Source organism: Nomia melanderi, chromosome 3 (genome assembly GCF_051020985.1).
Source record: "Nomia melanderi isolate GNS246 chromosome 3, iyNomMela1, whole genome shotgun sequence".
NCBI lineage: Eukaryota > Metazoa > Arthropoda > Insecta > Hymenoptera > Halictidae > Nomia > Nomia melanderi.
The window spans coordinates 6,607,681-6,625,955 of NC_135001.1; the positions used below are offsets into that span (position 1 = coordinate 6,607,681).

The window sequence follows — 18,275 nt, forward strand, 5'->3', positions numbered from 1 at the left end:
ATTTCGAGGTTCTACAGACAGCAATTCGTAACATGTTTTATTAAAGTCACGTTACGAGTTACATCTGTCAATTACGAAAACGATAGGAAGAAAATTTTTTTTGAGTCTGCTGGGGTGGCTTAAATAATCGACGAGAGTGAGGACGTTGACGGACAAAGTTACGAACAAAGGAGCGACTTTTTTGCATCATCACGAAAGAATAAAACTACGAAACTACGTCCACAGCCCTGTTCCGCTTGACTTTCTTGCATTTTTTGCAGGAGTAGAAACTAACTTTCTCACGGCAAACGAGCATGCGTCCTCCCTACCAGAAGACAGACAGAATTTAGTGAGTAGTCACTTTGTCTTGTGGTCTATACACGAGTGGTGGCAATGGATTTCGAACGAGGTACCATTCCTCTTCCCCAAAATAGAATTTTCAGCCTTGTAAATAGAAAAGTTAGAAAAAATGTTTAAATAACATTGCAATTTTTACGGAAATTGGTAAAAGTATCTATCACGTCATAGAATCAACCATTCTTTCGTTCGTGAATACTTTGTTGCTGGGATGTTCTTGTTTCTTTGATCGTGGAAGTGTTCTAGTACAAACAGTGAATGTACCAAATAAAGTTTGAAAAGTATTTTTCAAATGTTCCTAGAGTACATTATTGTTTAATTATTCCTGATATTGAAGAAAATTTTCCTTCGATGAAAATAGTTATAGCTAGATTTACCCCTCGCCGCAATGATAATAAGAAAGTTCTACAAAGATATACGAATTGAAATTCTTTTAATTCATCTCAGAAATTACAAACCTGTTATTTTAACATTTCCGTGAATGAACTATCAATCTCCTTACAATTGTGATATTGTCATAGATTTGAGAGAAGCGATCGGATGGAATCGTTTGAATCTGCATATAATTGGTATCTGGCCGGAACCGATGGTGCAACAGGATCGTATGGCGGATCTCCGAGCTTTCCTATCCGTCTTCTGCATCCTTATGTTTACCACCATATGGCAAAGTATAAATTTGTTCAGATTGGACGGAGACGTCGGACAGATCACGCAGACATTGTCTTTGGCTAACATTCCAACCTACAATGCCGCCATGAAGGTACTCGTCGTCTGGTATTACCGAGAAGGTAAGACTAAAAAATGAAACCCTAAACAATTAATCTTCTTTTGGTAGAATGAAAGTGTTACAATTGTTTAAACTTCAATATTACCAACTTCCTAAATAAACTTCTTATTTTCTAAACAACGCAAATTTATAGCTATTAACCAATAAGTTATAGTTTGATTATTATTAATTAATTAATTATAGTTTTATTGTAGTTACTAATTAGCTGTTAAGTATATGGATCGTAGAAATTCGAAACAATTCTCTGATATTTTTGCAAGAACACAACCAATTACACAAGATACAACATAGGAATTAGTTAATTACAATTGTTCAACTCGATTTCTCGAATATCAAAGACTTCAATTTATGTTCGAAGATCTTAAGCCCCTTATTAAATCGTTTTACGACGACTGGTACGCTCCGAAGACCGAGGAAGAGAGAACAACAATGATGAACAGCGCGAAACTCTCGAAATACTTATCCATCTGGTGTACGATTTTGACTCAGTGCATGGTGACTGCCTTCATCGGAACACGAACGTACTCGATCGTCACAAGTGACGTACGCACGAAGCGTCAGGATCACTTGGTCATTTATCCCGGATACTACCCTTTTAATATGAGACAAACGTCGGTCAGGATAATAACGAACGTGGCGCAAGTAGTGGCTGCCTACTGCTGTACCTTCCCTTACACCGGCGTCGACATTTTCATAGCTATGCTAGTGTTGCACCTCTGCGGGCAATTCCAAAATTTAAAGAGGAAACTGGAAAACTTGATGGACGAAGCAGACGGGACCAGAAAATCTAGCGACATTCAGAAGGAGCTGACTTGGATCGTCAAGAGACACGAACATCTGAACTGGTGAACAAGGAAACTCTATTGTCTGTTAGATAATTAATTGATTGTTCAACGTTACTTGCAACTTTGAAATTCTTTTGATTTGAACTTTTGAATTTGAAGTTACTTTTCATTGAAGGAGATCATTGATGGGAGAATTAAAGAGAAAATTGGACAGGATACTGAAAAGATGAAAAGAAACTATTTTCGTTTAGTATCATAAATTGGAATTATATGATTACGTAAATCTATTAAATACACTTTCTTTAGGTTTCTGTAATTTTACTGACTCAATTCGTTACCGGTGTCGAACGGTCAGTTCATTCTGTCTATACCCAAATGACAATAAATTTAGGAAATATAGTTCTTGATCTAAACATGGTGATGAATGTAGTTTTTCATTGAAGGGCAGGCATCGAAATCGCAGAGTGTTTCAGCGTTCTACTGTTCTTGCAAATGATGCTCATCACCATTGAAATATGTTTTCAGGGATTCTTATTTTTCAATGTAAGTTTCCTAGAGTGATCGATAGAGTGATGTTAATTGACATATTAATTGAGATTTCAGGTAATACTCAAAGACGAGAACGGCTTTCTAACGTTCCAGATGTTCTTTTTCATACTCTTCGTATTGTTTATTATGGTGCACATGTTTGTTTATTGTTACGTGGGCGAGTTACTTCTTGTTGAAGTAAGTATGTTTAAACTGTATTTTATTAACTAATATATTGAATGCAATAGACAGTTATTAATGGAATAACATTACATATAATGCATACAATTCAATATACACTAAATAAGTTCGAGTTTCCGTAAAAGATAGTTGAGAAAAAGTTGAGTGCAAAGTGTTTTTATTATGTTATTTTGTAATTTCTAACCCTTTGCACTCGGAAGCTTTTCACTAGAAACGGTTCGGCACTTTCCTATAAGACGTAGACGACATTATTTGAAACGAACTAATGAGGAAACATACATAAATTAAGAAACAGAGCTATTTTATATAGATACTTCACATATTGATGCATTATACGAAACTTAATATTATATATGACACTTTGTAATTTTTTGTATCGAATGAAATGGTGACTGAGAGTCACCTCTCGAGTACAAAGGGCTAATATTTCGTACGGTGGTATGGTATTTACATAATATTTAAACAATCTCCCGTTATTATTGAGACAAAGTGTCGTTCGTCAAGAATTCATTTAACATGAGTGCCCGCCGCCATGACTTATCTGCAGTATTTAATAAGCGTTGTCTGACTAAGAAATTTGCCCTTTTGATCTTTGATCCTCTTTGTTCCTTCTTGGAGTTAGGTGTATTATTATAATAGCTTACTTACATTGGCCCCACATCCATTATTATCTTCCTTCATATTCTTGAATTTTCTTGAATAGGGAATTGGAATGATGAGAAGAAATAATAATATCCTATGCAACAACGAAATTCTATTGAGTTTGGTCGGTGGTGTATAATTATATACCATATGACACGTACAATCCAAATCTGAGTAATATTTGTATTGCGCGTTTGGTGAGGTATACGGGAGGAGAATTATGAATTTCGGAAAATTTAATAAACATATTTCAGAGCAGTAGTTTGGGCATCGCTGCCTACGAATCCAGATGGTACAACGTGGCGCCGTCAGACGCAAAGTGCCTGTTATTCATCATTGTAAGATCCTCGCGGCCAATTTATTTGAAAGCAGGCAAATTCGGTATCTTCTCCATGGAAATGTTTAGCAAAGTAAGTTCTCACTTCTATAGTCCACGATGCGATGTTAAAATAAAAACTCGAACACATTAGCAATTGTTGAAGAAACAGCAATACAGAAATCCGAAGAGTCACTGATCGTTTCATTTCAGATCCTAAGAACGGCGATGGGTTATCTGTCAGTTCTTCTCACTGTCTCAAGCAGTGACGACTGATCATTTTCGCGCACAATCTAGAGACTATAGTTAGAAACACTAGGAATACTATTTATGAAAGATCACTGAACCTTATGTGACTACATTGTTGCATATCAAGACAATTTTTCACCACTGTGACACGAATAAATTCCCCGATAGACCTGCTCGAACTTGTTTCGACCATTGGAATCATCCTCTTTGAAAAATCCTCAAGTCATTCTCTTAGGATTCTGCGAATGGTCTTCGAATCTTTTCATTGTTCGGACAAACGAAAAGATTCTGAATTGCAGGGTGTCTTTCCACAACTACTTCCAGATTGTGGCTATTAAAAGCTCCTAACGGATGCGAATGTAGAATGAAGACTGTGCCCGGCAACAGGGTGCACGCAACCTAGAAGTTCAGTCATCGATGAATTTTCATTCAGGAAGAATTCAAGTGAAAGAACCCCGCGAGACCCATAAACCGCAAGCATGAGCATTAGAGAAAGAATTTGCGCAGTGTCGTTACTGATCCATCAATCATTTTTACGGGTTGTATTATGTGAGATGATCTTTGAAAATAAAGAATCGTTCGTGAGCGATTGTGGAATAGATATGTTATTTAAATTCTACCATTAGTAACAAATACATCGGCGATATACAAATTTTTTCAGGTGTTCTGGACTTCCGCCGAATATTTATCCGTGTTACTGCTCATGGAAAAATGATTCTTGAATAAAAAATAAATAATAATGAACATTAATTCCACTTACAGCATGAGAAATGAAGGATCACCCGATAATCATTTTCGAATAACCATTTCGGCGTCATTAAACGGACTCGCATATTTCTCCTACACGTTTTATATTTGGTTAATTAATAAAATTATGATTAGTATTTTATTCGAAAATTGTATTCAATAATCCTGGGAAAAATGATTCTACGCATTCTGCAGTTACTCACTGAAGTTGAGAAGTAAAGATAATGAACCCAACAAACTCAGTCAACTATTCAATGTTTTTCCATGGTATCGTTTCCGGTGAGTTCCGTTGTCGTTGATCACCCTAATATTTGTTAGTGTGAAGTGTTAATATACCATATTGTACTGCATTTTATAAAAACCTGTACCTTAATATGGCATGCAGCATCGAACGTCCCTTGTTATTGAAATTAAGCGTCATTTCTCGCGTACCCATTCAAGATAAATCATCGGACCATTTTTCTCTAGCAGTTTAAAATCGTTATGTTCTTATATTTATTATAGCAATCATAAAACTCTTATCCCACCGCCCCACCTCCATATTCCCTGGATGATATCAGAAAATGGAGAAATGTTCAGTTAAATCAAATAAGAAAAAGTAAAATAATGATTCCAACTTTATCTATCTAAGAAAGTTAAATCAAAATATTCAATACCCATAATATTGAAAAACTCATCCATACGGTTACTTCCTGAAATTTAACAAGAAAAAAAATATCCTGTATTATCCAAAATCATTCCATACTCTCGTAATAATCCCAGAAACACCATTCGAATACTATGAAATTGTTCAGAAATCTGGATACATTAAATTATGAACAGTTAAGATACGTACCAAACATATCATATGTAGTGATTGTAGCAATACATAACACAGTCCAGTAAGAAAAGATGCAGGGTGAACCATCCTTATAGAGCAGCAGCCCCAGCGGCCCTCAATAAAAAATGTTTAGTACAGTAAGTTTGACGCTCCTATGTGCACTGTAACATACTTAAAATGAAATTGCATTTGGTTAACGATTTTTGGAAAAACAGAAGTAAAAAGATACAAGGAACGACTGCCTCTTTCAATTTCAGATAAGAAATTGAAGAACAGCGATTGATTATCCATCAGTTCCTTTCACTATCATGGGCAGTGACGACTGATCAACCTCAGAGTTATAGAACCTCTACGAATATCATTTATGAAAGTTCAACGTCTGCACGCGTCTACGATGTCTCATATCGATACAAAGTTCTATGCAACGACCAAATTCCCTGACAAAACTACCCAACTTTTTCGTCCAACGGGAACGTTATGACCTGAAGAGTCTACGTCGATGTTTGGATCTTTCGATCCGTCAGACAGACGAAAAGAGTTCGGATTACAGGGTGTCTTTCCATGGGCAACTTTCAAATTGTGGCTATTAAAAGTTCCTATCGGAAAACGTTTTCGAGGGATGGATGGGAATGCGTAATGAAGACCGCGCTCGACAACGGGTTGCGCGCAATTTAGAAGTTCAGTCGTTGATTTACATCAGTTCGGGAAAAATTTGAGTAAAACAAATCCGCAAACCAAAACCGTTAGCATTAGAGAAACAGTTTCCGTAACTGCGTTGTTGATCTATCAATCATTCCTACTCAATTCTGTGAGATGATTCCGGAAAATAAAGCATCGTTGATGTGCAGTTTTGGAATATACTGATATCGTTATTTGTTCTTCGATATTACTTACTTCCTACGTGAACACATTTCTTTTTGATTATAACACTCATAGATTCTAGGACATTTGCTTTCGGTTCGTAGACTCATAGAATCCATTTCCAGTATTCGTTTTTGTTCGAAGTTGATTTGAGTTTATGATTGAATTTCGTTGTGATGATGAAACATAGTCATTAAAAAGTGTCCAACAACGACGTTGATTTCGATGCAAACAGAGAAATGGATTTCGCTATGGGATGGAGTCAATTCAATCTAACTCTGCTCGGCGTGTGGCCGGAACCAAGGTTAATCTCCCATCGTAAACGGCGAATATCGTCTTTCGTCTTCTGGTTCACGAGTATTGTCTCGTTTATGTTCATATGCGCGCCGCAGACCGCGCGACTGGTACTGAAATCGACGAATTTGGACGAGGTGATTGAGAATCTGTCGATCAACGTGCCCATTGCTTTCGCCCTGACGAAGCAACTTGTTTTACGATACCATAAGAAGGGTAACTGCAAGCGAATATTCGCCAATTCTTGCTCCCTCGTTTGTTAATTACCTCTCATAAACTAATTACTAATTAAGTATATTTTGAATAACATCATCTTATCTTTTTATTATCATTCTTATTATTACTACTTCATTATTATTACTAGCTTTACTACCAATTTTAGCTTCACGATTTTCAACTTATTTTCCAGGAAAGAAAAAATCTTTTCAGTTTCTGTCGCATTCATTATTTTGATAAATTATTATCGTTCCAGCCCTAACATTCTTGCTCGGTCAAATACTGGAAGACTGGTCCCGGCCTTTGCCAGAAGCGTATCGTCAGACGATGTTAAAGAGTGCCAGGAGAAGTCGAATGATATCCATCGCCTGTACCACGCTGGCGTGGATCATGCTTCTCGCGTTCCTCACGTTGCAAGTTTGGAACAACATGCAGAACTCTTCGGAGGCTGATTTGGAGGGCTTCTTGCATCCTGCCACGTTTCCTTATAATACGAAAAAAAGTCCCAATTTCGAACTTACTTGGCTGGGACAGTTTATAGGCACCGTGCTCGCCGCGATCGGTTATTCTTGTTTCGACACGTTCCTCGCAGTCCTCGTGCTGCATTTATGCGGACAGTTGTCCGTTCTTAGACTGGCCGTCACAAATTTGGTGAACACGAGCAACGAGACCAATTTTATGGAGTTCAAAGGGAGACTCGGGTACATCGTGTACAGACATAATCAGTTGTACAGGTCTGCACCGATTATTTATGCTGGTATTAACACATTTGCGATCGGAAAATTGTTTGCTTTTCTAACAACTATTGCTGGTGGAAATCAAGGAAATCGTAAGCTAGTTGCCGTAGATGTTTGACGTTAAAACACGGACAATAAGTGGGAAATTTGTTTTGGAATATTCGTTCATGTGATGATCTGCTGTTTGAAAGTTATTATGTTTAAAAGCACGTGAACTCACGCCAACGGTCGCGAATGCGTTAAGATGAAAGAGTTTGTAAATATTACTAATTCCAGAATTATTTTTTCAGAATTAACTGTTGATCTTATGATTTCATATGTTGATTGCTTTTCATGAATAACGAATTCCAATGATTACTCTGTTTTTGTTGTTATGGTGTGTTAGAATTCATTATGATCTATTGTATATTTTTCTCTTCTATGAAATCGTTACATTTTTTGGCTTTGATAAAACAATAACTGTAATACTGATTTATTAAATTATGAAGCTTGATCAGTTATAATATATGCAAATGTTTGCATCCTAATGATACTAATTATAGTCTTCGGGAATTTCATTTCTTTAATCTTTCGATTTTAGATTTGCAGTGATTCTGGAAGATTGCTTCAATCTGACATTGTTTGTGCAAACCCTAATCTGCACGGCGATGTTGTGTCTGACAGGATATCGTATGTTAACTGTACGTCTATGAGAAGTGAATGAAATCAGTTTTTCCTAATGAAATAACGATAGCCGCGTAATCGTTTTGTAGGCTGTCGATCAATCCGCAGAAGAAATGAATGCTGTTGGGATGGCATTTTTTATTCTGCACGTGGTATACACGATGATACACTTTTTTATATACTGTTATGTGGGTGAAACTCTTGTGGGAGAAGTAAGCATTCAAAATACATATAATTTTATTATTCATTTTATAAAAATATTTCATGAACAATAAAAAGTAAACGTGCTAAGCAATCGTGCTATGATATTCATGGTACGAAATTCAAAGATAAAATTTCAAATTGAGAAAAAAGTAATATTTTCATACAGTTCCTGTATAATATAATAGTATTTTAAACTCTAGAGTACCGGAATTGCCGAGTCAGTGTACGATTCCATTTGGTATAAGCTGCCGCCGAAACAAGCATCCACACTGATTAACATAATGGGTCGAGCGAGAATATCTTTTCAAATAACCGCAGGAAAATTCAGTCCCTTCACTATCACACTCTTCAACGCAGTGAGTCAACAAGGACTTATTCACCAACAAACCGATAGTTAAAATTCTTGAAGTAATACCAGACATCTCGGAAATATAAAAAATTCTTTCAGATTTTAAAGACTTCCGCCGGATATTTATCCGTATTGTTGGCCGTAAAAGAATGATTCGTTAATGAAGAAACAAAATAATAATAAATTAATTCCATTTTCAGCAACGAAAATTACGAATCGTTAATCAGACTCATACATTTCTCGTACGCATTTTGTATTCAGTTGATTAATAAAATTGTAATCAATATCATATTCAACAGTTATATTCAATGATCCTGAAGGACATTCTTATGTGAATACTGTAGCTACTCACTGGAGTTACAAAGCAAAGGTAATGGATCCAACAAGTTCTTTCAATTATTCGATGTCTTTTTACAATTAAACCATTTATTATAAGATTCATCACTGTTATATAGTTTCAACGACTTTTGAGATTGATCATAACCTGTCTGTTAATGTGTAATGTAGGTCAATGGACCAAAGAAGTTGTTAATTTTATGAATCTGGTTTGTAAGACCAGATATTTATCGTAACTTGGTTGCACTGGCGTACTGAATAAGTTTTAAATAATTAACAAGGCTTGGCTTGATTTATCGGACTGTGTTTCCCTTTATTTTGTTGTTGAAAATACTTGTCTTAATACTATGATGATAATGTGTAGTCTCTGTCTTGATGAACTCTGCCTAATTTGTACAATCGAGCGTGTCTTATACTAATCGTGGAGATGAGGGTGTGTACTGTTTCATGTGTATGTTAAAAGTGGGAAATATTTTCGTCCAATGAAGTTGTTGGGGGTTGAATCTGCTGTCTTGTGGTCACGCCTTGTAGGGTAAGTCGGACAGGTCAAGTCAGGTATCGTCAGTAGGAGTGTGGAGTACCGTTAGCGTGTCGTGAAGCTAAGCCGTCCTTTGTGTATTGAAAATGTCTTAATTTGTTTGTTTTATGGTGTCTCGAATGGTTAGGGTTTTATTTAATGTGTCTCTATTGTTGTAAAAACTAAATTTCCTTGACTATGCAAACGGGACGATGAGGGTTATTTCTTAATTGTACGTAGTCTTAACACTGTCCTTACTGCATTCCTTAATTTATCAATAAGCTTAGCTTTCTGTGCTATGATGTCACCTCTGACGTGACCACACTATTTAATACTCTATTCCCCAAACTAAATATTTATATTTTAACATTATGGACTCTTGGTGAGCAATCATTTTGTTAATAACTAAAATGATGCACGACGCATCTTTGTTTCCATTCTTCCCAAGCCACCACGGTAAGGAAAACTTGTTATTCATCAAATGACAACAAAAAAGAAGTTACAGGATATTTGAATTCTAGGCGAGGAAAACGGGCTGGCGTTGGCTCAAATCATCTTCCTCATACTTTACGTGTTCTACCTTATGGCACAGTTATATTTATATTGCTGCGTCGGAGAGAAGCTCGCTGTCGAGGTACAGTTGCTTAAGAAACTTGGAAAAAGGATTCTGCGCAATTCTTCTTTGTTTCATACTTGAAGGAGAAAATTCTTCGCATCACTTTGGTATAAAATTAAATCAAAATGAATAACCAGTCGTAAATTGTGACAATAAGTTTCAATGGTAGGATAATCCCCACTTGTAATCAAATAATTGATTTATTTCATAAAGTGGATCACAAACTACCATTGGGATGAACGAAAGTGCAATTCCACCGACTTGTTTACCCTATAAAGCCTATAAATATTCGAGACTCGCGTAAAAATTCTTGACTACTGCAGGCGAGTTTACTCGCGAGACGTCGATACGAAGTGTCATTTAGAAATGTTGCAGAATGGATCTAATCACTAATTTATATAGAGTACAGATCTAACCACTGCAACATTCAACTGCGAATGGTGTAAACTGCCGCCAAAAAATGCTAAATTATTGGTAATTATCATGTGCCTGGGGAAACTACCATCGCGGATCACCACGAGCAAATTTTGTTCTTCCAGTTTGCAGCTTTACTCCGAGGTAAGCAGCCGTGAATAAATTGAACGCAACCGTATCCGTTCTTACCGATGCACTCGCGCGCGAACGTGGGTACTTTCGATGTGAAACTTGTTGCATAAACGATTCCATTTTTTACGATTAAAATACATGGAAATCCTTTTCTCGATTGGGAGACGCGCTTCTACGTTTTCAGACCACGACGAGATCGATGGGAATACATTTCCGTCCTCTACGCCATGAAAAACAAAACACAGAAATCCAATTTAAATTCAAGGACTTCAAGAAAAGGGTGGAATTTAATGTCAAATGCATACTCTGATACCGTATTCAATATAGAATAAATCGTTTTCAAGAATATACAAAAAAAATCATGTTAATTCTTTGTAAAATAAAAAGATAAGTATTCTGTATATATTAATAGAACGAAGGACGAATGATCTGTATTGCAATCACACATTCCCCGGTTTATTGCATCCGGCGGACCCCATTTCATTGCACTAAACCGAGCCTCGATCGATTGAAAGAAAATGACGAGCCGTCGTAAAACCGGAAAGAAAAAAAGAAAGATGAACGGATACGATACATGAAACTACGAGGATCGTGGTAACAAGATCGAAAGTTGGTGACGAACTAATAAAAGTATGAAATATTAACGAGACTCCTTGTTGCTCGCGTGATCCGCGCATCGACTATGCATTCAGCGGCACAGAATATTATTTTTTCCCCCCTCTTTTTTTGCCCGCAATTCCACGTTCGAAGGGGCTGCGCCGCGACGCCGGGGAACCTTCGATGCATACCCGAGCGAGTTTAAACTCATTTGCAGTCGATTGCTTATGGACGAGTGCGAGAACGCGCGATCTCCCTTCGCCGATGAATATTTAATCCTTGCATTGCCTAACCCTCAATTACGAATATACTTGCGATGATTGAAACGACAGTACACCGCCACCGGACCCTTCATCTTGGCGTTACTACTCGCGCGATCAATTATGCGCGACAATTGAAATATTCATGATCCCATAGTGTAGGTTCTATGGCTAACGATTTAATGCATTACGTGAAACGTTAGCGCCTCGCAATTTCTAAGCGAAAGCGTTACATTAGTTATAATCCAACTGAGAACTGAGTGTCCGTTGTGCTGTTGGAAATTTACCTCCACTTTCTTATTTATTTTCTTCTCCTTTGTCCATTCTTCTGTTCTGTTTTATTTCTGTTTGCGTTTGTACTAAGATTATCAATGATCATCGACGTTTTAATGAAGAAATATATTTGCGAAATTTTATTTTGGTTTCATCTTCCCTGATCGTTGAGTTGTGAATATTCCCTTGTAACCGATATGAATGACTTGTTTAAATATTCTCCTGGTTATGCGTTGAATATGAAGTATATACCTGGACAAAGTAAGAGTTCAAGAGCGTCAAACTTTCACCGCTTATTTCCGTCACCGGTGAGGAAAGTAAGAAAGTGCTGGAAGCGCACACTGGGTCTCCTCTATTAAACGTCATTATTAATGATTGTGCGTGGATCTCGGTCACAATGGGAGGAAAGTGAGAAGATATTGGCCGACCCTCGGTTTGATGCACACGAATGACAAACAAGCAAGCTTCACGGTTTGTCGAGAGAACAAAGCGCCTTATAAAAATGACCGAAGACATCGCGTCGCTGTCATTTTCGTTTCTTGCGTCTAGGACTTGCACTTTCTTCGAAGGATCTCTGGTGATCGATAATTTTACTTTATATCTTTATTGTCATAAGCTCTATAAAGTTGTTAAAATAATACAGCAGATTATTTAAGTGATCGTTCTAAACTATACAAGAAGAAACTTCGAAGGATAGAATGACGTTAAACTCGAAACTTTTAATAATTTTGACGTTGCTGACTTATGGTGTTCTGGGAAGGAACGCGAACAGCAAGCACGACTTCTTTAAAGATACTTATAATAAGAAAAGTGGCTCTATGTTGATGGAAATCGCGAAAGAGCTTGTACAGAGGTCCTCAAGTACCAGTCAGGTAAGCGTGACATAAATAATTCGATGAATGTAATTGCGTTAGTGGTTCTGAGTGAAGGAACGATTTATAGAAACAAAAATAATCGACCAAATATTAATTTTTCCAATGCCAATAGGTATTGAACCTGAATCTATCAAATTTGTTGCTTCTTTTGGTGCTAAAAGCAGTTGTATTTGGCGCTGGGTATTTGGGGCACAATGTCCACAAGGGACGCGACCTGGAAGAAGGTTCTTATCTCTAGAAATAATAAGCAGTCTAATTTATTACTATTAATAATATGAATTACAGATTCAGTGATTTACGAAATCGTGAATAAAACGATTGAAATGACCTTGAAATGAATTTATTAGAAATATTTAACCCTTTCGAGGATTCTTCGAAACATACAAAATCTTCAACATATGAAGTTAAATTATATATCAATTACTTAATTCATAGAAAGAAAGAAAACTACATACTGATCTCTTGCTGTTCGACTAATTAAATCATTTGTCTATGGCTTAGTCTTCCAAATCTGAACATTACATTTCACCGAAATGTCGACATCCATCCGCAAAGGGTTAATATTCAGAAGTATATAATATTTCAGAAAATGTTCTATCAGAAGGAGAAATGGCGTTAGCTCTGGGATACTTGATGGGAGATACTTGTTTGTATAGAGCAGCCTGCGAGGATCCACACGTGGCGAAAGAGTATCTTGGAGCAGCGGAAATGATTGTCGAAACTGCAAAATTGTTGCCTCAGTAAGTACCTGTTTAATTTTATTTAATTTGAATTCTAGTTTCTACATTCAATGGTAGATATTTTTAAATAAGTGGTATTATGTTTCACAGAATTCCTTCTATAGAAGGCAAGTACGAGAAAACAATGGCAGAATTCCGGAAAGCCATCGAATACGGTTTCACGGATGGCTGTCCACCCGAATACACTTGTAAAAAAGAAAACATTAAAAACTTTTTAAGAGAGGAAAGAAAATGAAACTCTTATCGATGAACATTTAAGCATGAAAATATGATTGAATGGGGAATAAATATTTAGACGAATAAATTGTGATCTTCAACTATTTTTTGTTGTTATTTAATTTAAATAGAAAACATTGGTTACCAGTACCCTTTTCTGTGTATTAAATCAAACTTCATTTGCAATAAAATATGGAAAATTTAGTCGTTGGAAAATACTAAACAATTTTATATGATCTACATATGTAATTTTGCATTATTTAATTTTATATGTGTATATTGTATGTATGTATATGTGTGTGTTTTTTATATATAATATTATGCGTTATTTAATGTTAGATACTTCCAGAAACAGCTTCCGGTGCATCGTATTTAAATTTTGAAGCAGATAACAAATCAAATATATTATTTTGGTATATTTAATTAATTATAGTGTTGAAACAAAAATTCTATTGAATATTTTTAAACTTTTTTGTGCATTATTATATATGGTTTGAAATTATTTATAAAGTGCAAGAAATTTCCAGAGATTACCGTTAGATGTCACTGTTGAGATTGTCTCCGAGCCTAACCTGAACGTAACCAAGCGGTGCTGACGATCAAGTTTTGATTTTCGCCTATTCACGCCGTGTACGCGTATAAACAATTTTTTCCGCTGAAAAACACTACAGTATTCGTAGTTACAATTGAATGAAGAATGAGTTCTGTAGGAACAGGGGTAAATATGCACTGTATTAATTTAAAAATATGTCGTTCAGAAACCGTTAATAGAAAATTTGAATGAAAACTAACCTCTATGGTGATTTCAGTATGACTTGTCCGCCTCTCAGTTTTCACCGGACGGACGTGTGTTTCAAGTGGAATACGCACAGAAAGCTGTTGAGAATGGAGGGTATGAAATTTATTTTGTTTCACATTTTTCCGCAGTATTGTGTTATAATATTGTCACATAACCTATCCACAAGTTGTCTGTCATTGTTATCTATTCAGTGTATTTGACTCATCAATACGTAGAATTAAACTCTGTTACAATCTTCATTTCATTATCTTTATCTCAGTAAAATTTATTTACATACTCACTTTCAAATTTTACCCTTTGCCACTTGGTTAATAGTATGTAGTAATTAAAGTTCTCTCATTGTACATGTAGGACAGTGATAGGTTTACGTGGAAAGGATGGTGTAGTATTTGCTGTCGAGAAGATTATTACTTCTAAGCTATTCGAGCCTGGTGCAAACAAAAGAATATTCAACATCGACCAGCATGTTGGTATGGCAGCCTCCGGTTTAATCTCTGATGCTGGACAGATTGCAGAGACCGCCAGATCAGAAGCATCTAGCTATAAAGCTCAGTATGGAGTTGGTATCCCCTTAAAATACCTAAATGAAAGAGTGTCCATGTACATGCACGCGTACACTCTGTACTCAGCAGTCAGGCCATACGGCTGTTCAGTTATTCTTGGTGCCTATGAAAATGACCAGCCACAAATGTACATGATCGATCCATCTGGTGTATCTTATGGATACTATGGTTGTGCCATTGGTATGTATACTAAATTTAGCTTCGTTAATGAACAAAACAGTTGTTTTACAGTATTCATTTACTTTGAACAGGAAAGGCAAAACAGTCCGCAAAGACTGAAATCGAGAAGCTGAAACTCGCCGACATGAACTGCAACGATTTGGTGAAAGAAGCGGCGCGCATTATTTATCTCGTTCACGATGAATTGAAAGACAAACAGTTCGAACTCGAAATGAGCTGGGTAGGTAAACATACGAACGGAAGGCACGAGCGCGTGCCGCAAGATATAAAAGCGGAAACGGAGGCTAAAGCGAAACAGGCGATGGCGGAAGACTCAGACAGCGACACGGAAGACATGTAAATCGACAATAGTTTTCAATACACATTTTGTAATTTGTAAGTTATATATAATTTAATTATGTGAAAAAAAACCCATCGATGTGGAAAATTTTCTGTCATAAATGAGTCCAATAAAAACTGCTGCCTATCGTTTTAAAAAAAAAAAACAAGAAATAAATATGTGCGTCTCTTTTTCTAAGCACTTGTCCAGTACGACCTAACGATTTTCTCGTTAGAGTAACGAAACGGGGATGATGTTACATAAATGCCACTCAAACGACTTTCATAACAATCGCAGTGGCATAACGCTTTTGATCCGCGAATAAAAATCCGGACTCTTGTCTCGCGTTGCATCCTCGTCGACATTTATTAAACGCGCGTAACTGCTGAAAACCATGCTCGGTAATAATCCACGAATAATGGGCATGATCCCTTTGTGTTATTAAAAAGATTTCCTTCGACTAACGATACTTTTGATTCGACAAACAGCGGAACGCCTGAAAATCGATCGGTCCAGTGGCAAAAAAACCACCCTGCTCAAAACGTTTCATCTTTAATCTCTCCAAGTCGAACCTGAAAACAAGGACTTATTTTTTTTTTCATTCTATTTCGTTCATCCGTTTTAGCTGTCGCGTCGATAATATACATACACATCGTTCGAAAACGCACATAGTGAAAAGCACAGTTTATTTCATTAATTTGATTTTATTTGAGCTTTTTGCTTCAGAAGGTCATGGCAACGTGATCAGGAGCCAAAAGATTGCGAACTCCTCTACACCGTGATCGTAAATCATAGTTCCTCGACAAGTTCGAAGCCAATAACTAGAGTTTGACAATTCCACAACACCGCCAGCGGGCAGATATTTTTCTTGTAGAAAAGGGGAATGCAATTATCCTTGTTACCGACTTCTGGCCGGGTAACGTACTTCGGACGAATTTTATCAGCAAACTTTCCCAATCGAAACGACCAGCACCCGGGATCCTTACCTTTTGTGCGCACACCGTCGTTATATTTAACTTCACCGTTGAATATTTCCTTATGATGCTGCTGCCGTCGCAGTGATCCACTTTCCATGCAGTATAAACTTTTATACAAAGCCACTATTAGTTCTTTTTGATCGGGAGTGTCCAACATTTTAGCTCCCCTGGGTCTCATTGGAACAAGATGGACTGTTGTGGGCGTTACATAAATTAACCCTTTGCACTCAGAAGTTTCGCACTAGAAATATTTAACATTTTTCGACAAGGCGAAGACGATATTCTTTGAAACTAACTCGAAAGGAAATCACAAGTATCGATATCAGATTTTGTAGTTTTACTGTGTCGAATCAAGTGGTAATTGAGAGCGCACCTCCCGAGTGCAAAGGGTTAATAGCATGTTTAACTTGTATTTGCAGTATTGTTAATAGGTCTCCAGTTGTAATCTCATACAGTTTGTAAGCTTATGATTTTTTGTTAGGCTGCATTCACAACCGTCTTGGGTCGCGTGTTGAACAAGCTTATCTCAGATCTTATTAATTAATAATACATTTCTACATTTTCTAAATATCGAATAGAGGTGACTTGTTCGTTGAGAGGTTCGAGCTTTTTTGTACTGTGTTTGTTGGGAGATAATTGACACTTTCTACCGAAGGTGTCAAAAGACATCTCTTGAAATTTTACTTGAAATTACTTTTTGCGGTGAATAATTTTCCCTGAATTGAATTTTAGATATTTCCTATATTTAATTTTATAATCGTTATTGGAAAAGTCAAAAAATCAATTCAGAATATACTACTGAACTTGGATCATAGCTGTAAGTTAAAATTTCGAAAAGTGTCTTTTAATACCTTCGGTAGAAATAGTGTTAAGGATTGATGGTATTAGGAACATGTTTGTTATATTTTTGTGTTAATCTTTTAATTGCTGTCGAAGGATGATCCTCTCTTATTTAAATAAAATATGGCGCTGAACTGGAGGACACTAATTAGCCTAAGCCTTCAAGGGAAGTTTGCGGTTACATTGACTAACACTTAGTTACCCCCGCTGCATCGTTCAAGTAAGTTTTAAGTTCACTTGTTGTTCACTGATACGCGATGAAAAGTAAGAAAATTTCACCGAGAATTCGTGGGGCTGCAATAATAAAATTAAAGTCTAGTAGTATATCATAATACACGAACCCATCGCTGCATATATATTTCCTAATTATAATTAGTAAAGTAATAATAACAATTGTTATCCTACCTACCTGCGCAGCATATAACACAAGATATGCCAGACCTCAGATAAACGTATTTCCTAACAAAACAGAAACATCCATTGTTAACCGTTCAAGGACGAATGTCGGCATTTTAAAAATATTTAATTTTTATATCCAAGATACAAAGTCATCAGCGTATAACTATTCAATCAACAGATTGATAGGTTTAAATACTTTTAAAAGTCTAAATCTTTGTCTTTTGTATTTAGGAGTTTGATGTACAAGTCAGAGAAATACTGCTGACTCCTCCGAAAAATCCTCGTCCTAAAAGTTAATTTTACATACCCAAGCCTCTACACTTAACCAATAAAACGTTCCATAACCACCGTCATCATATTTCGAACGCACGGTTCGAACATCGGTGAAACCTATCGGAACTAAAATCGAACGTCGAATCGGTCTCGGCGCAGGACTGCAAAGGGTTAATAACATTTCGCGCCCACGGCTGCGAGCTTTCATTTACGC

The 18,275-nt window shown here is 36.6% G+C and overlaps 3 protein-coding genes and 1 long non-coding RNA gene across 6 annotated transcripts; 3 read left to right on the top strand and 1 right to left on the bottom strand.

Moving 5' to 3' along the window:
• The first annotated feature begins 410 nt into the window (after positions 1 to 410).
• Positions 411 to 10,271, top strand: LOC116434158 (uncharacterized). The gene is made up of 12 exons (XM_076365673.1): positions 411 to 1,124; positions 1,482 to 1,968; positions 2,352 to 2,451; positions 2,512 to 2,634; positions 3,534 to 3,748; positions 4,787 to 4,870; positions 6,508 to 6,782; positions 7,039 to 7,516; positions 8,100 to 8,199; positions 8,272 to 8,394; positions 8,587 to 8,742; positions 8,835 to 10,271. The coding sequence occupies exons 1-12, from the start codon at positions 818 to 820 to the stop codon at positions 8,886 to 8,888; spliced, it is 2,502 nt and encodes an 833-aa protein (XP_076221788.1). The 5' UTR covers positions 411 to 817; the 3' UTR covers positions 8,889 to 10,271.
• Positions 4,105 to 5,937, bottom strand: LOC143174364 (uncharacterized). 3 transcript variants are annotated; one of them, XR_012998210.1, is made up of 6 exons: positions 5,427 to 5,937; positions 5,248 to 5,283; positions 4,960 to 5,137; positions 4,795 to 4,895; positions 4,605 to 4,684; positions 4,105 to 4,243 (listed from the first exon to the last, which is right to left on the bottom strand). It is a non-coding gene; the product is annotated as an uncharacterized LOC143174364 (long non-coding RNA). The 3 variants fall into 3 exon arrangements; XR_012998209.1 differs by having other exon boundaries at positions 4,960 to 5,283; XR_012998211.1 differs by lacking the exon at positions 4,105 to 4,243 and adding an exon at positions 4,261 to 4,541 and having other exon boundaries at positions 4,960 to 5,283.
• Positions 10,272 to 12,299: 2,028 nt separating the features above from the next.
• Positions 12,300 to 13,809, top strand: LOC116431332 (uncharacterized). The gene is made up of 4 exons (XM_031986601.2): positions 12,300 to 12,752; positions 12,868 to 12,979; positions 13,342 to 13,495; positions 13,586 to 13,809. The coding sequence occupies exons 1-4, from the start codon at positions 12,579 to 12,581 to the stop codon at positions 13,728 to 13,730; spliced, it is 585 nt and encodes a 194-aa protein (XP_031842461.1). The 5' UTR covers positions 12,300 to 12,578; the 3' UTR covers positions 13,731 to 13,809.
• Positions 13,810 to 14,258: 449 nt separating this feature from the next.
• Prosalpha7 (proteasome alpha7 subunit) lies at positions 14,259 to 15,749 on the top strand. Its single transcript, XM_031986589.2, has 4 exons — positions 14,259 to 14,429; positions 14,521 to 14,603; positions 14,862 to 15,253; positions 15,325 to 15,749. The coding sequence occupies exons 1-4, from the start codon at positions 14,409 to 14,411 to the stop codon at positions 15,591 to 15,593; spliced, it is 765 nt and encodes a 254-aa protein (XP_031842449.1). The 5' UTR covers positions 14,259 to 14,408; the 3' UTR covers positions 15,594 to 15,749.
• The last annotated feature ends 2,526 nt before the right edge of the window (positions 15,750 to 18,275 follow it).